This window comes from Homarus americanus, unplaced genomic scaffold (assembly GCF_018991925.1).
Source record: "Homarus americanus isolate GMGI-L3 unplaced genomic scaffold, GMGI_Hamer_2.0 scaffold40248, whole genome shotgun sequence".
In the NCBI taxonomy this organism is placed as follows: Eukaryota; Metazoa; Arthropoda; class Malacostraca; order Decapoda; family Nephropidae; genus Homarus; species Homarus americanus.
In genome coordinates this window covers 11,189,218-11,207,838 of record NW_024712526.1, presented here as the reverse complement: position 1 = coordinate 11,207,838, position 18,621 = coordinate 11,189,218, and the positions used below count along the sequence as shown (strand labels likewise).

General features: G+C 42.0%; 1 protein-coding gene across 1 annotated transcript in view; it reads right to left on the bottom strand.

Moving 5' to 3' along the window:
* Window positions 1-17,233, bottom strand: part of LOC121863017 — a 71,808-nt gene extending 54,575 nt beyond the window's left edge. The window contains exon 1 of the mRNA XM_042361478.1: window positions 15,002-17,233. Within this exon, the coding sequence (XP_042217412.1) occupies window positions 15,002-16,909 (1,908 nt within the window). The 5' untranslated portion in view covers window positions 16,910-17,233. The remainder of the gene's footprint in view (window positions 1-15,001) is intronic.
* Window positions 17,234-18,621: the final 1,388 nt, after the last annotated feature.

The window sequence follows — 18,621 nt, the reverse complement described above, 5'->3', positions numbered from 1 at the left end:
TGACAACATGATAAATAAATATAAATAATAGACAAAAAGATGGAACAGTGAAAGGGATATAAAACAATAATTCCTTAAGAAAAAGAAGGAAAATGAGAAGAAAAAATTATATGAGATAATTAAAAAAATGGGAGACAGACAGAGGGGAGGGAGATATGGCGGGAGGGCTGTGACGTCACATCCGGGTCCCTGTTATTGTTTATATAAGCGCCGGAAGCTTTGTTACAACAACAACTGTATCCACTACCGCTGTTGTTGTTGTTGTTACAGTGAAGCCTCCATATAACGAACTATCCTCTCTCATATACTGTAGTCTACTAGACAAAGGGTTCACATCTAATGGACCCTCCTCGATATAACGGACCATCATTTGTTGTATAGTCCGTTATGTACATAAAAACATAAGAAAATAAGGAGTCTGCAATAGGCCGGTTGGCCTATGCATGGCAGCTCCTGTCGAGAGTTACTACCACTCTCTATCATCCATGAATCTATCTAGCCTCCTTTTGAAACTTTCTAGAGTTCCCGCACTTACTACAAAGTTGCTAAGCTTGTTCCACTCGTCCACCACCCTGTTTGTGAACCAGTTTCTTCCTATCTCCCTCCTAAACCTAAACTTATCCAACTTGAATCCGTTGTTCCGAGCCCTATCCTGCTCGGATATTATAAGAACTTTATCTATATCCCCTTTATTGATTCCTTTCACCCACTTAAATACTTCTATCATATCTCCCCGCACTCTTCGTCTTTCTAGGGAATGCAAGTTAAGTTTCTTTAACCTATCCTGATATGGAAGGTTTCTAAGTCCCGGAATCATTTTTGTCATTCTTCGCTGCACCGACTCTAGTGAATTTATATCCATTCTATAATAGGGGCACCAGAACTGAACCGCATAATCGAGGTGCGGCCTGACTAGCGCAAGATATAGTTGCAATAAGACCTCTGCACTCTTGTTACTTACACTTCTAGATATAAAACCCAATACTCTGTTTGCCTTATTTTGAACATTAACGCACTGTTTTCTAGGCCGTAGGTCCGGGCTTACAAGTACCCCTAGGTCTCTTTCACAAGTCGACTTCTCTAGGTTGATGTTGTTAAGGCTGTATACATTATAAGTATTTGTTCTTCCAATATTAAGTACGCTGCACTTGCTGGTGTTGAATTTCATTTGCCATTTTTCAGACCACCCCTGCAGTTTATTTAGATCCTCCTGTAATGCATTTGCATCCTGCCTTGAATTAATTTGCCTCCCTATTTTGGTGTCATCCGCAAACTTGCTTATGTCACTGCTGATCCCTGTATCTAGATCGTTTATGTAGATTATGAACAAGAGTGGGCCTAGTACTGACCCCTGGGGAACCCCACTGGTTACACGGCCCCACTCAGATTTAACACCATCTACGCTGACCCTCTGCGTTCTATCGGTGTAGGGTTTCATATATAACAGACCTCAATATAACGGACTAACACTTTTATATAGTTCGTTATATGGGAGTTTCGTGCATATCGGACTTGTAACAAACAAAAAATTACATAAATATCAACATGTGTTCTGTACTCACCAACCAGTTAATGGCCTTCCCCTTCCTCTGTATACACTTCTGCAGACGTCCGGGAACAGTCTCAGCCAAGTTCATGAGGAGCTGAGGGTCTAAATTAGTCCACTCGTCACGGATGGCTGCCTCGAGTTTGGTCATTGACGATGTATCTCTCCGGCGTAGACGTCGCTTGATGATGGCCCAAAGGTTCACAATTGGGTTAATATCGGGTGAGTTGCCTGGCCAGTCCTCAATAAAGTTCACACCACAATCACGAAGCCATCCTACTACTGACTTGGCGGTGTGACAAGGTGCGCCATCCTGCATAAACGTGTGGGCATTGCACTTTTCAAATGACCCAGGCAAATAATCACACAATAGTTCCAAGTACTTGTATTGATTAAGTATTTGATTTCTTGGCAACACAATCAAGTCTCCTACACCATAGTAACCAAAACAACCCCACACCATTAATGAGCCAGTGTTGCTTGGGTTGAGAGCGTCACCACCTTCCTGACGGTAAACGTTGTCCGTCTTGCTGCCCGCTACAATGAAGGTTGCTTCTTCACTCCATAATACGTGTCTCCACTTGGTCGCAGGCCACGCTTGATATTTCTTACTAAAAGCGACCCTATGCTCTTGCTGCTTAAGGGTGATGAGTGGTTTCTTCCGGGGGCGGTGGCTGCGATACTTGAGGTCGTCGTGGAGGAGCCGGTGAACAGTCCGAACTGAGACTTCACCGAAGATCCTGGGGTTCAGTTCCTTTAATTCTCCTGCAGTTAATCTTGGATTTGACTCAATTTGACTTTTGATTACTATTAGAGAACGTGATGAAATTTTCCTGGCTCTCCCAGAGCGTGGAGCGTGGAACGGTGTTGCCACCTCTCCCCCATCCTTGAATTTCCTGATCCAACGTTGTACAGATCTCTCACTCACACCAACACTTTTCGCAATCTCCTTCACTGACCTGTCTGCCTTGTACAGATCGATCACAAACGCGATCTGTTCCTTGGATATGTTACAATTCCCCACCATAGTCGTATAAGAGGGCGCCAGAAGGCAAAGTGAGACAAGCGCGCACAGCGAGGCTTTACAGCCAAGGGATTTTTAAGGTTTAACAACTTTATTGGCAAAGCTTGGGGTACAATTTGCCTATTCTGAGTAATTCAATCAGGTCTTGACACTGAGGGTGCTTGCACCGTCAACGGAGGTGGGCACCATGATGCAAAATGACTGATAAGTGCACACACTAATGTCATGTACAGCAAAGCTTTACCATCACGAGGCACGCCAACACCCTGCCAGACGTACAACAACTGACTAACTCACAGGTGGTGGGGGACTAGGATAAATTTCCGCCAGAGCAGTAGTCACTCGCCCCCCTTCCAGCCAACTTCATTGTCGAGTACTGTATCATACAGTATACTGTCGTCCATTATGTGGGGGTTTCATAACGGACTGTCCTCTCCAACATAGCAATATAAGTATTGATCCTTGGCATAAGAAGCCTCCTGTTAGACAGAAAAAGAATAAACTTGATATGTTCAGCGTGTCCATGGGAAGATCGGGTGAAGTAAATGAGTAACATAAGAACATAAGAAAATAAGGAGTCTGCAATATATAATTCTGGCATTAATGAAGAAAGTACCGTCTACAACCTCACTACTCCGGAGGGTCAAAGGTCACCTGTTCGCTCTAGAGGGGGTCAGTCAGGTGGTCAGGTCACGAGGGTGTATGACCTGGGAGTCTTTCTCTACCTGAGGGAATTCTAGGTAGAGAGAGGGTCAGGTCAGGTCAAGTGGTAAAGGATAATTGGGGATGGTATAGAGAGAAGAACAAAGAAGGAATTCAGGACCAGGTGACCTTGCTTTACTGTACACCTGTGGTTACCTTAATCACCTCTCCCACCCGCAGCCCCCTCCTCCACCACCCGTACCCCCCTCACCCGCACCCTCCTCCCCCACCCCTCCTCTTCCCCTCCCCCCTTCTCCTTTACCACATTACCCTCTCACTCTCTTAATGCGTGTGTGTGTGTGTTCATTCAGTTCTTCCTAATCCTATTCTTCCTTCATTCCCTCCTTTCCTACCTTTCATTTCTTCCCTCCCTACCTCTTTCCTTCCCTTCTTCCTTCTCATGCATCCTTCCTTACACTGCTGATTGGACGAGAATACAAGCACTTTTATGCTGATTGGTTGCCACCACAAGCACTTCGATGCTGATTGGACGAGAGCGCAAGTACCTTGATCCTGATTGGAAGTTCACACGACCAGTTAAGACCATACCATCAGATATTTAAGTAATTCAGACGAGATGTTGTCAGTCTTTAGCAGGTGTCATGTCCCCCAGGTATTATATAACGTAACATATCAACAATCTGGCAACACCTGTTTATGGCGTCAATGTTTACCTGTTTCTGTGTGAGGGAGTTTGTCGGTTAGGTTAGGTTACGATGGATTGGGTTTGCGTTTAGTTAAGTTAGGTTGAAGGAAGTTAATGTTAGGTAGGGTTAGGTTAGGTTCGTTAATCCGTCTGTGTTTATTCAGAGATGTTGACCCCAGCTGCGTGTGACCTGATGTTGACCTTACTCAATCACATGTTAATAACCTCGTAATAACACTACATAAGAACAAAGAATGGAGGAAACTGCAGCGGGCCTATTGGCCCATACTGGGCAGTCCCGTTTATACCCAACCCCTATTGCTCATATAAGCATCCAACCTATGTTTGAAGCTATCCAGCGTATTCGAGTTAATGATGATATTTGGTAACTTGTTCCATTCATCCACTACTCTGTTTCCAAACCAGTGTTTACCTATTTCAAGCCGAAATCTAAATATGTCTAATTTACTGTGGAATTTCTTGCCATAGTGTTTTTCCTAAATCATATATAATATTATGTAGAAGACCCAGTCACGATGTTTTTCTTGTATCATAATAATCTCTAACCGTTCAAAACATCCTGCTCCCAATATCTCGAGTTATGACAAGGGGAGAGTAACGTGGCTTCTTCAGCGATAACAACATTCTCCTTCGTCTCGTCTTCCACGTCTTGTCTACAACAGCATCAAAAACAGATTAAAATAGGTATTGTGTTTTTTCGTTATTTTTTTTTTCGCAGTGTGTTTTGGTTTGGTTTTGATAATTATTTTTTTTAAACCTTCGAGTACGGCACGACATTGTAGTCTCTTGAGTACAATGGGCCAATAGACCCGCTGCAGTTTCCGCCATTTTTGTGTTCTTATGTACGGTATTAGCCCCTTGAGGACGATGACTTAACCATACGATTTCCAGTCCTTGAATACGATGACGACTTAAACCCTTTTAACACTGGCCAACCTCCACTCTGTACCCGGTAACTTCCTCCTTCCTCCCTGTCCCTCACCCCACCCCCCCCACTGCCGATCATCAGTCTGTAACATAAGACGAGGGAATTATATTATACCTGTGGCATATATATATATATATATATATATATATATATATATATATATATATATATATATATATATATATATATATGCTGATAACCACAAGGAAAAAAAACGAAGTTCCCAAGAGCTTTCGTGTTATCTTTTTCCTTGTGGTTATCTATCAGCATATACCTGGATCACGCGCACCTTAGATTTCGTCTTTATTCAAGACATCTTCAGAGACGAAAGCTAAGGTGCTCCGTTGTTTCCCTTTTCCCGTGTGATTTTATCAAGATTTATCTTATCCACGTTTTCATTGTGGATCTACATGAGATATATATACAGTGGTAGCGGAAAGTTTGGGCGCAAGACGAATGTAAACAATTGTGACATTTAAATAGATATTTAAAGGGCTCATGACGTACCTTATTTGCCAAGCGATTTTCCTCTATAAGCTTGATAACCTTCTCCAAACGTTGTGGGATGCATCTTGCCAGTTTTTCTACGTGTTGGGGAATGATATTATCCCAAATATCCTGTATTTCTATTTTTAGCTTCGCTACTGTCGAAGCGTCACGATCCTGAAGCTCTTTTTTAATGATATGCCACACGTGCTCTATGGGATTTAGGTCTGGTGAATTCCCAGGCCACTTTTTGAAGTAATCTACACCACAGTCCTCTAACCACTGGATAATAGATCGAGCTGTGTGAGCAGGAGCTCCATCTTGCATAAACCAGCTAGCGTTACACTTTTCAAAGCTTTCAGGCAGGTTATCACACAATAACTCGAAATAATTGTGCTGATTTACACTCTCATTTTTTTCAAAAAATACTAAATTGCCAACTCCACCAAATGCAAAGCATCCCCACACCATAACACTTGGAGCATGCTTTACAACTTTAGCTGTGTAGCGGGGGTCATTTGGGTCCGATCCTTTGGGACGCCTGACACGCTTGGACCTGCAGCCAGATGACACCACAAACGTTGACTCATCACTCCACAAGACTTGTTCCCAGTCTTCTAGGGTCCAATCCTTATATTTCTTGCTAAAAGCAATGCGATCCCGTACATTTTTTGCACTTAAGAGGGGAAGAACTTTAGCACAACAACTGCGATATTGTAAATCTTTGAGTAAATGATCAGAAATACATCTTACAGACACGTCCTGGAGCAGTGCAGGGTTATTTTCCTTCAGTTTTCGAGCTGTGAGTGTTGGATTTTTATCCAACTGCCTCTTTATAACCTTGGAAGTACGATTTTGTATTTTCCTTGGCCTACCAGAGCGAGGCTTGGGGGTAGGAATATCCTCACCTCTGCCGTCTCTAAATTTCTTGATCCACTTTTGAACTTGGCGCACTCCTATTCCCACACGAGTGGCTATATCTTTACACTTATAACCCTCCTTATAGAGGGTTATAATAGCAACAATTGTGTCTCTTCCCAGCTCTGTACCACTTCCCATTACAGAGATATTGAGGCACAAACACAGAACAAAACGCAAAAAAACGACTAGTCCGCGTGAGAGAAGTTTACACACTGCACCCATGTGCTCACTGAAGAGACTAATCAGAGTTGCCAAGTAGTGCGTATTGTCTCGCCTAAATAGCGGTACAAACCCTAGCATTGAAATATAGCGAAAAGTTTGAGCGGAAATTGGTATTTATCGTATGTTTTGATAATAGCGGAAAGTTTGGGCTCCTGTAATTTTGCGCCCATATATATATATATATATATATATATATATATATATATATATATATATATATATATATATATATATATATATATATATATATATATATATATATATATATATATATATATAATGGTTTATATTCAATCGTTGTCTTTATGGTGTGTGTGTGTGTGTTCATTCACTTCTTCCTAATCCCATCCATCCTTCATTCCCTCCCTTCCTACCTTTCATTTCTTCCCTCCCTACCTCTTTCCTTCCGTTCCTTCCTTCTTATGGTTATAGTGAAGGGAATGCTCACGAATGGACGAATTGGTCGGTTATGAGAAGAGAAGGAAGACAGGAGAACTTAGAACTGTATAATATTAATTTTTTTTTAAAGATAAAACTGAAATATGAAAAGATGTGGGAAAACAAAAACCCACAGATATCAGTTACCTACATTCAGCCGTTCTCCCAAACTCAGCGTGATGCCTCAGGACAACAACAACAACGTGTCTATTATGATCAGACGTCAACAACAACACCACGTGACGTATTCAGCCATCGACTCGCTTCCTTTAAAAATCGACGCCACTACCTTCCACCCCCCCCAACTCCACCACCTCTCCACTCCCCGGCTTCCCAACTCCTCCCCACTCCACCCCCAACCCCTCCCCCACCCTCCCCCAATCCACCCCAACCCTCCCACTCCTCCAACCCCTCCCCCTCCCAACTCCCCAACCCTCCCCACCACCCCACCAAAAATAAGTTTCACAAATTCGTACTTGGATTATAATCGTTACAATTTAACCTTACGCAGCCAGTTGAAACGGTAATTGCCAACAGCAGCATGAGAGAGAGAGAGGAGGGGGGGGGGGAGTGGCTGGCGTCTCTTGTTAAATTTTCATTAGTTAAATCTAGCAGAACTGAGAATTTTACGAAAACTTAATTGCCTGATCAAAATTATCCTCGGGAAATTGTTTTTGGAAGTTTTGTGTGTGTGTATGAGACAGCCACTGACTCGACGCTTTATTCATACCTTGACTTTATTGTTAATTACATGATTCATTTATTGAACTTTTGATGTCTGTTCACACTATTGACGGCAAGTGAAGTTTTACCTTCTCTCTTCTTCACTTTTCACTCAAAATTGTTCTCACGAGACTTTACTTTCCTCTAAACACCTCATGCACCGTCTTAACTACGCTCTGATAGCCTCGTTTGGTCTCTTAACTGCTGTCCTTAATTATTTCTGCTGCATCCTACCCATGGTTACCTACCCCAACCACGGTTATTACGTCTCAGCCCCTAATTATACACCCTACACCTAATTATACCCGTATTTATACACCCTACACCTAATTATAGCCACATTAATACACTCTACACCTAATTATAGCCACATTAATACACTCTACACCTAATTATAGCCACATTAATACACTCTACACCTAATTATAGCCACATTAATACACTCTACACCTAATTATAGCCACATAAATACACTCTACACCTAATTATACCCAAATTAATACACTCTACACCTAATTATACCCACATTAATACACTCTACACCTAATTATAGCCACATTAACACTACACTCCTCTACACTAATTATACCCACATTAATACACTCTACACCTAGCCACATACCCACATTAATACACTCCACACCTACACTAATTATACATTAATACACACATTATATACACTCTACACCTAATTATAGCCACATTAATACACTCTACACCTAATTATAGCCACATTAATACACTCTACACCTAATTATACCCACATTAATACACTCTACACCTAATTATAGTATAGCCACATTAATACACTCTACACCCCCCACATTAATACACCCTACACCTAATTATACCCGTATTTATACACCCTACACCTAATTATACCCACATTAATACACTCTACACCTAATTATAGCCACATTAATACACTCTACACCTAATTATAGCCACATTAATACACTCTACACCTAATTATAGCCACATTAATACACTCTACACCTAATTATAGCCACATAAATACACTCTACACCTAATTATACCCACATTAATACACTCTACACCTAATTATACCCAAATTAATACACTCTACACCTAATTATGAATGTAGCAAAAATATGGCACGTGAAAAAGGCATAATCATCAGAGTAGGAAAAAATGGCACATTAATTTGTATTGTCATGTTTTCGCTAAAATTTTATAACGTTTGATACGGAAACTTACTTAAGAGTTATATCAACGTCATAACATAAAACATTTATTACCTTTAACTAAAACATTCTAGCGTATGTTAGTGAAAACTCATACATAAATGAATCGGCAGATAGTTGAGAGGCTGTGTCCAACCAACCTGGAAGTAGAGGAAAGTAAAGAAAGCTTTGAAAGGTATGAGTAAGGGCAAAGCAGGAGAGGAAGATGGCTTAACCACTGACCTGATCAAAGATGTCACTGTCTAGACCATTGTCGTAGATCAGTAACGGTGTTGGTCCACCGGTTGTCGCCCGAGGTAATAAGTTCCTTGGGTGTTGCCAGATCACGAGGTTCATTGGCATTTTGGTGATGACGAATCAGTCGCTTACAGTGTTCTTGGGAAACGAAATGATCCTGGGCCTCTTGTTCCATGGCTGAAGCAGTTTTGGCATATATTTGACCAGGTTTATCTTGGGTAGTCTTTGCCATGATTTTCATTTGGTTTTTGCATTTGGCTGCTTCAACAACATTCTGGTCAGCATCATGGTTGTGATCCTTGACTGGCTGTGGATTTTCATTATCAACAGATGTGACTAAGGCAGCTTTACATAAGTGTCCGCTTAACACATCTCCAACGGATCACTTCACCCCGCGACCACTGTTTGGTGTAAACTGTAGCCATTGTAGCAGAGTTTCTGACCACCCTTATTACTCTGTATGATTTCCATAGAGGTGAAATTTTCACGTTTATACAGTCGTCCATGCACCGCCCAGGAGCTTCAAACGAACACTGACAACACACTATGCACGCCGCAGCTCATTGGGGGTTCGTCAGCTCCAAGTGAAATTTGTTGAGCAATTTTTCCGGTGCCATTTTTCCCGAGTACCACCTAATGAATTATACTCATATTAATACACCCTATACCTAATTATACCCATATTAATACACTCTACACCTAATTGTACCCGTGTCAATACACTCTGTCTAGTCTTCTTCAGCTTACCTATACTGTATTATTATTATTATTATTATTATTATTATATGTGTGTGTGTCCCATCTTGTAAACCCTACATGCCGTTTGGGGGCGGTGTGGATACAGCACACTGTACACTAATTATGACAGCTATATACTTGACGAATTGAGTACTGTACGTTGACAGCATCCTATGGAGTACAGTGTATTAGGTAAATAAGATATCTTAGCCCTCTGAGTACGGCGACTTAATCTTTGAGTACAATGAGTTTACTCTGATTACGGCGTTTTAAATTCCAGTACGACGTCCCGTTCCCCTGAGTACGATGATATTGTACTCAAGGACCTAGGTACTGTGCCGTACTCAAGGGGTTCAACCAATTGGATGTCATTATATAAATAACTAGTACTTCTCTCTTAGTCAGGTCATATATCTTACCTTTACTATTTCCTAACATATAAAACAAATAATGTCATCTATTATCAATAATGCTAAATACTCTTTGAACCAGTTAATGACTAATTAGGCAATTATCTTAATTACCGTCAATAACAATCTATTGGGCATAAATTTAATTACTGTATTTACAATTCAACAATTAAACCTTGATATAATCAATATCCAGCCAATTATCATTAATAATGATAATCGGTCCACAGTTATCATCATTATATATATATATATAATAAAATTCTTATAAACTCTATTATTACCAGCAAAACAAATTGACAAAATAATCAACAAAATTATCATCCAAAATTTAATTAAAAATAATTTATGCAGTGAAATAACAATGATCAGAGATGGAATTAACTATGACTTATCTGTATATAATAAGTGGCCTGCCAGTCCGTCCACAGTAACACAAACGAGCAAATTATAGTATATGGTGGAACGTGGGTCCCATAGGCGTGACTGTGCCAAGCCTTCGGTGTACAAGGAGGCAACACTCGACCTTCTTTACTTTCCCCAAGTTGAACATAACAATACAGTATTATTATTATTATTATTATTATTATTATTATTATTATTCCCAAAATTGCAATTAACATATTAGACAACACTAGTTTTATTGAGTGTGTTCGAGGATATATCGCTCGTTCGACTTAAAGTATATCCATACTCTGGGTGCCTGGCCTGTCGTTTATTTTTTACATTTTATTTCATCATTACACCTATTCATTCTCCTCCTCCTCCTCTTTTCCTTTCTTCTCCCTCAAAGCGTGTCGTCAAGTGTTCATATTTATTTATCTACATGTACTTGTGGACATTCATACATACATACGAGTACGTGTACCATTTCGCTTAATTAAAATGCCACACGTCCATGTATGTATATTTGGAGAAATATATTCAGAATACATGCACACAGGCTCTACATATGTATATGATGGCCTTAATTTGCATACACGGCACAGATCTTTGAGAATCCATAATATTAAGTGAGATGGTTCGATGCCTCTCACAGCAACAGTTAGTAGTCAACTTTACCTACTATGTGAGACCGAGAAACTCCTCTTTGTGTCGAAGCATTAGTGAATCGTATGCTTTAAGAACCTTTGAGAATCCAGTTTTGTGTCGCAACTTAAGTGAGACAGATACTTAGCCATATCTCATTACGTTTTGAAAATTAATGTCGGAAACTTTGAGGATCCATCTTTGTGTCGTAGGTTAAAGAAACCCGTTAGAAGCGCTCTCACATTTAGATTTCAAAAGTCAAATTTAACATACAAGCCTTGGCGACGTTGGGACCCCGTGGTAGTGTGGTTGTCATGCAGGTCAGTCCTTCATGCCGAGACAGCAGTTTTGCCTGCTGACATGACCTCCACCACTGCATGCGAAATATCACTCCAATGACGAATGGTTTCCGTTCCTAAACACAGAATTCCGTCGGTGTCCCAAAGCAGCTGCGAAATGAACTTGTTGTTTATTTATTAATCATTATGTCTAAGAAATCTCTAAGTATACTGAATCGGTTATGTTCGTTTACAATATCTCTCTAGAGTTTTATTTTTGGATGACTTATTGCAGTTGCTTAAAGACACTTAGTTATTATTCAAGGGTGAAGTGATATATCACAACATCAGCTTTGTACTATCATCTATAGTTGACACCCGATGACGATATATCATTGGGTGATCGGCTTAAGACTAATAATAAACTACTAAAGCATTCTGATCATTATCATCAGTCAAAGGTCACGGTCAAATGTCATTGATAAAGATTGTACTACGCTTCCGTGAGCTTAACGACATCCTTAAGAAATGGTATCAACCACCACCACCTCGCTCCAGTGACCACCATGCTCAGTCACGACCCTCACTAATTACCTTCAGGTCAGGGTCAAAGGTCAACAGAAAGCCTTGCACTCTAGTATGACCATTTATTCATTATCACGCACAGTACGATTTGTGTTTTGTCTCTCAATGAGGTCGAGACAGTCTGATAAGGAAGTTTCTGTACACTGGTGACGACGAGGTTACAAATATCAAGGAACTGGTTAGAGGGCCTGAACATACAGTACATATGCTATTATTATTATTATTATTAGTAGTAGTAGTAGTAGTATCATTATCAATATTATTCTCATTAGTATATTTATTCACTTCTGGGGTCTTCCCGGGCCTCTAGAGCCTTAATGCCTGGGTCTTCATTCATTGTAGTGACTTTAGGTAACAAGAACAGCCCTTCCCTCCCTACCCATTGTACCACTAAAGCAAGCCAGGATCATCACACTATCTGGGCTCCCTTCAATCTCCTCACCCTCCCAGTTGTGGTAATAATGGTGGTTGTAGTGGTGGTGGGTGTGGTAGTGATGGTGGTAGTAGTGGTGGTGGTGGGCGTGGTAGTAGTAGTGGTGGTGGGCGTGGCAGTGATAGTGGTAGTAGTGGTGGGCGTGGCAGTGATGGTGGTAGTAGTGGTGGGCGTGGCAGTGGTGGTGGTGGGCGTGGTAAATGGGCAATGATCCAAGTGGTGGAGGATACTGGGATCTCTCTCTCTCTCTCTCTCTCTCTCTCTCTCTCTGCTTCGACAACTTAAAGTATAAGTTAGTTTAGCTTAGAAATTAAATAGTTGGGTTATCAATCAGATTGGCTTAAGTTTATGTGAGATTAGCTTAGTTTAAAGTCAAATTCTAGGTATTCGATTAGTTGACAGGTTAACTTAGCCTAAAGATTAGGCAGCTTAGCTTACCCCCCAGTACAGTTTAGGTAAGTGTAAGTATGAAGTCTTCCCTTTAAGTAAGTAGCTTTGTATTTAAGAAAGAATTATTGAATTTAAGTAAGTTTTCAATAAGTTTTAGTAATAATATTGTCTATAGTTAAGTATAAGCATGACCCGGGTAGTAAGTAGTGTGATCACTGTGTACCTTCTGAAGACTCGAATGTGATTAATTGACCAGCACCAGAATCACAAGGCCGCAAGTGCTGTGTTTTAAAAAGTGAGAAACAAGCCCCTGAAGTTTTTCGTTTGTTATTCCTCAACCAACAAAGATGTGGACGAGGGTTTGTTTACTTTTGAAGATATTTGTTGTAAGGTTTTGTTTATGAGTGTCATACATGCGCGCGCACCCCCGTTCAAAGTACGTGCATGGTGTTTAATGTGTTAAACAGGAATTTTTTATTATTATTATATAATAATAAAATAAACAAGTGAAAATATACTATTATAGGGTACTAACCCTGACATCGGCGTAGTAGGCCTCTGCTTCTTCTTGGTAGGTAGAAATCTTTCCACAAACAAGATCGCCCGTGCTACACGTGTCCACCCGAACAGGAGCAAAGCCTATGTTAAACTCAGTATTAAAAACATTTCTATAATAACTGAGCTTCACTTTCTCCACAGTGGGATATTTGTTTGTCATGAAGGCTCTGTACAACTCGTACAACTGACTCATATTTAACTCAGTCGAGAGATAATTCTTGTTAGGGGACTTAGCACGTGTGTAGTGGGAGGAAACCTTAGGCACCAACCGTATGTGCTCACGAACACACTCGGCAGCCAGTCCTTTGATCATGCTGCCAGGTTCATGCCTACCACGTTTGTCAGGTATGGGGGTGCCAGTGAGCGTAAGTTTCTTGATAACGTTTCGCACCCTCTTCTCCCCAATGTTGAAGATGGAGAGAAACCCGTTTTTACATACTGGAAGGTCGTCACCTTTGTACACAATCTTATACAGCACAGTCTGAGATCGGGCTGCTGGTGCGTCGTCTGTTTGCGGCTTTCGGCGGCGTTTCACGGGCACGGAATCCATGAGCGACAGCAGGTATGCTGTTTGCTTATCATAGGATGCCAGGGCCCAAAAATTCTTGAACACCTCCTCTATCACTGGCATCGTTATCTTGTCAAAACACCCATCACGGCACGGGGGCCCTATTTTCCTCTCAGCCATAAGTTTTCCAGTGTTTCTACTCACATAGGCTTTCCCTGAGTCACGTGCACGCTTGTTTTTAACTTGCTTCCACGTGTCCACTTTACTCACTCGTTTCGAGCCCCGTGATGGGCCTGGCTCGTCAATAGCACCCTTCCCATTGCCACTAGACACTGACGAACGATCACTATCAACCATGATGTATTTTATGAACTAAAACTGTCGTAAATAGTAAATAAATCCAAGCAATCACGCTGCCACAACTTGAAAGTAGCCGGGGACGCGAAGACTGAAGACCGACAAAGCGAGGCAGCTAGCAGAGTGAGAGAAGCTCGCCTGTCATTGGCTGATATGCAGTTAAAGGGACGCGGTGCGTGAGACTTGCGGCCTTGTGTGACGAACGCGTGCTGACGTACTGAGCAAGGCCACAAATTCAAGCTTCACAAGACAGAATTAAACTTAGAAAATACGTTGGTACCAATAACTCAATATCCACGGCGGTGACACTTGCGGCCTTGTGCTTCTGAAGCCCTCTATATGATTTTCAAAGTACATTAGTTTTTGTCTTTGTACATGTTTTTTATATGATAATAACACCCCACTTCCCCCAAAAAGTATAACGTTGTCAAAAACTGTAACAGTAACGATTGTGGAAGCGGTTATTTGAATTACGTCCTATAAAAACTGAGCTATGGTACAGTATTTCCCGAGCCACCTGGAGAAGCGTATTGCTTAATACTAGCCATGACACAACTGCACAGGTATATTGTAAATATAAAAAGATATACTACTGCATACACTATACTGTACTCACTAGTAGATGCTGTAGACTTGAGCTTGTGATGCAGGCAGACCAAGTGGTGACACTACCATGTGGTGAAGGTGAAGGTGAATGTGGTGGTGGTGATGGTAAAGGTGGTAGGTCTGACATCTTTGAAGTTGAGGGTTGTGGGCTGAGGCCAAAAACACTGTCACCACTGGTACTTGGCTGACAGTTGACATTGGAGACATCAGTTGTACACTTGGTGACCTTTGGGAAGTAGTCCCCAATCTTACTCTGTTTCTTTTTGGTCCTCCTCTGCAGCTCGTCAATAACAACTGCTCTTACATCCCGAAGGATCTGGTAAAATGGAATTAAGCGGAGGAGATCAGTGGCGGCCGTAAAATTCAGTAGGGCGTCTAGGTGTGCCCTCACCTCTCTGAGATTAATGATGCTGGAAACTTCCTCCACTTCTTCCTCCTCCTCCTGTCCTTCTCCATAGGATCTGAGGACACCAGCAACTATTTCCTCCTGGGTGAGGAGGCAGCCATGATCAACAACGTCCATCAACCACTCAGCCACATCGTCCTCGGTCACGGCAGTGTCACCACTGTAACGGAAAAGACTTTGGGCCTCTTCCACTTCGAAGCCCTCGAAGGCTGCATCCTCCTGCTGTGACACAGCTTCTGCAGCACCACTACCAACACCACCACCACCCCCATTCAGGAGCTTCTTCCATGCATTCCTGACTGTGGTCTCTGTTATCTTGTCCCAGGCTGCCTTTAGGTTGTACAGTGCATCCCGGATGTTGTAGTCCTTGATGTTCTGCAGTGTTCTGGCCAGCAGTGTGTCTTCCTCCCCCTCTGGCACTGGTTCCACAGCCAGAACGTCATTCAAGAAGAGGCGCTTGTAATGTTGTTTGCAGGCCAGAAAGACGCCCTGGTCCATGGGCTGTATGAGTAAGGCAGTGTTGGGCGGCAAAAACTTCACTCTGATCCGCCCATCAGCACTTTGTAACTCATCTTGAGAGCGGTGGACAGGCTGAGGGTCAAGGATGAGCAAGGCCTTGACTTCATGTCTAGGAATGCGATGGACTGTCATCTGAAAGTGTCGGACTGCAGGGACGAAATCATTGAGGAACCAGCTTACAAATAATTCCCGGGTGAGCGAGGACTTTTTGTTACTACACCACGACACAGGAAGCTGATCCATAGAATTATGCAGCATCCTGGGGCTCTGGGCATTTCCCACCACTAAGGGTTTTACCTTGTGGGTACCAGCAGCATTGGCGCACAACAGCACTGACACATGCTGCTTGCTGGCCTTTAGTCCAGGGGTGCTGCTCTCGTGCCGGGATGCCATGGTGTTGTTAGGCATTGACTTCCAGTGGAGGCATGTCTCATCAGCATTATAAATTTCATACTTTTGTATGTCATTGTCACGCATGAGTTGTTGAAGTTGCTGCACCGTCGCCACATCAGCAGGAGCAATTTCGCCAGCCACTCGCTTGGTATTAATCCCGTGCCTTTTATAAAATTTATAGAGCCACCCAAAGCTCCCACGGAAGTCAGGTACGTTCAGCAAGATTGCAAATCGCTGTGCGGCTTCACGGACGTCAATGCCGCGAAGGGCAATACCACTGGCCCGCTGCTGTTTGTACCAGTCATACACTGCAGCATCAACTTTTGCAAACCTTACGCTACCCAAGCGAGTTCTGGAGAGGGTAGGTTCTAAACTTGCCTCTAAAAGAGATTTTTGTTCTTGTCTCCTCAGCTTCTCTGCTGCATATTTCACGTCATAAATGGTGGACATGCCCACTTTATATTCCTCCTTTAAGACTTTTACAGGCACTCTATTTTCCAGTTTTTTCAGAATCTCTAATTTTTCTTTTAATGTGAGTCTATTCACTGGGCCTCTTTTATTCACCTTGGTGCCAGGGATTTTTTCTGTAGCTTCCTGCATTGTACAATCACTGTACACTGTACACACTAGGCTACAGTGGGCACACTGTTCACTGCTATGGACTGTACGTACAGCCTTTCACATTGTCTGTACAGTATCCGTAACTGTAATCACTTTTCACGGTTTAATACTGAATTAACGGTATTCTTGGCCGGTTGTATCCAAGAACAGTACAGTACAACACAGTATAGGATAGTGAAAACAGCAATGAATGGAGAAGTAAGTTTCTACAAGACACCACACGACGAACTTTACCGCATGGTAAGACTAGAGGAGAGAAGATGGCTGCAAGATCAGCGAATCGTAGACAACTCACGCAGTCACATGACTGTGGTAGCCAATCAGGGCGCACTAGCACACTGAGCTGCCCGCTAGCCGGCCTCCCCGCTCGCCACGCGCTCTGAGCATGACGCAATCACTCTCGGAAATTCGTGGAGTCCCCGGAACGGAGAGAGGGGTTCCGACCTACTGTACTTGTTATTTTATTTTCCATCCAATTGTATACTATTAACTGAACCTAACATAATAAAGCACTAGTTAAACCCAACATAACCTAACCTATAATAACATCTTCGTGGTGTTATTAATATAACCCGTTTCCTTTCTATTTTTAATTTCTTTTTATTCTTATTTTTTCGGCCCCTTGCGTTGTGGGTCGTTCGACCTGTGCCCGGTTGGGCTAATTCCCGTAAAAAAAAATCTAGCCTAACCTAATATAATCTAACTTAACATAACATAAGAATGGAGGAAACTGCAGTGGGCCTATTAGCCCATACTAGGCAGGTCCCTTTACACCCAACCCCTATCGCCCATATGTCTGTCCAGCCTATATTTGAAACTACCTGGCGTGCTCGAGTGAATGATGATGTTTGGTAACTTGTTCCACTCTATTTCCAAACCAGTGTTTAACTAATCTAACACTAACCTAACCTAATGTAAGTAGCGATAGACGGTTTAATCATCAAGTGAACTAAGCTGGGGTAGGGATGACTTGGCTGCTGCTCTCACCATGTTTATACTGACCTCTGACATGACCACAAATGTATATGATAAACCTACATTGAGTTTGACGAATCTTCAAAGGTGTTTCTTTGTAATTAAGCAAACAGACAAACAGACGTTGAGGTATACCCACACACACACACACACACACACACACACCTGCGAACCTAGGTGGTGTTATAATATGATAGTGTGGCAGGAGCTGGTGTGGTGTGGTGTGGTGTGGTGTATAGTATAATGTAGTGTACTGTGTAGTGTATATGGTGTGGAGTATATTGAGTTAATGTAGTATGCAGTGTAGTATCCAGTGTGTTGTAGAGTGTGTGTGTGTGCGTGCGTGTGTGTGTTGTAGAGTGTGTGTGTGTGTTGTAGAGTGTGTGTGTGTGTGTGTGTGTGTGTGTGTGTGTGACCGTGGCTATTTATATACTTCACGGATGGACTTTAGAGAATAACTTAGGGAGGTGATGAGACGGCTAGTACTTAATACTGATGAGGTCGGCATATTTTATATCAACAGGACAATCTTGGTGATATTAACCTAACACCTCAGGCGATACTTGGCAAACCAGCAGGCAAATAAGATTAATCTCTTAAACTAACCTGACCTAACCTAACTTAACCAAATATATTCTAAAATAACACAAAGACCCGAAATCGACGACCCAAATATAACTACAACAACAATAATTACTACAACTACAACAACAACT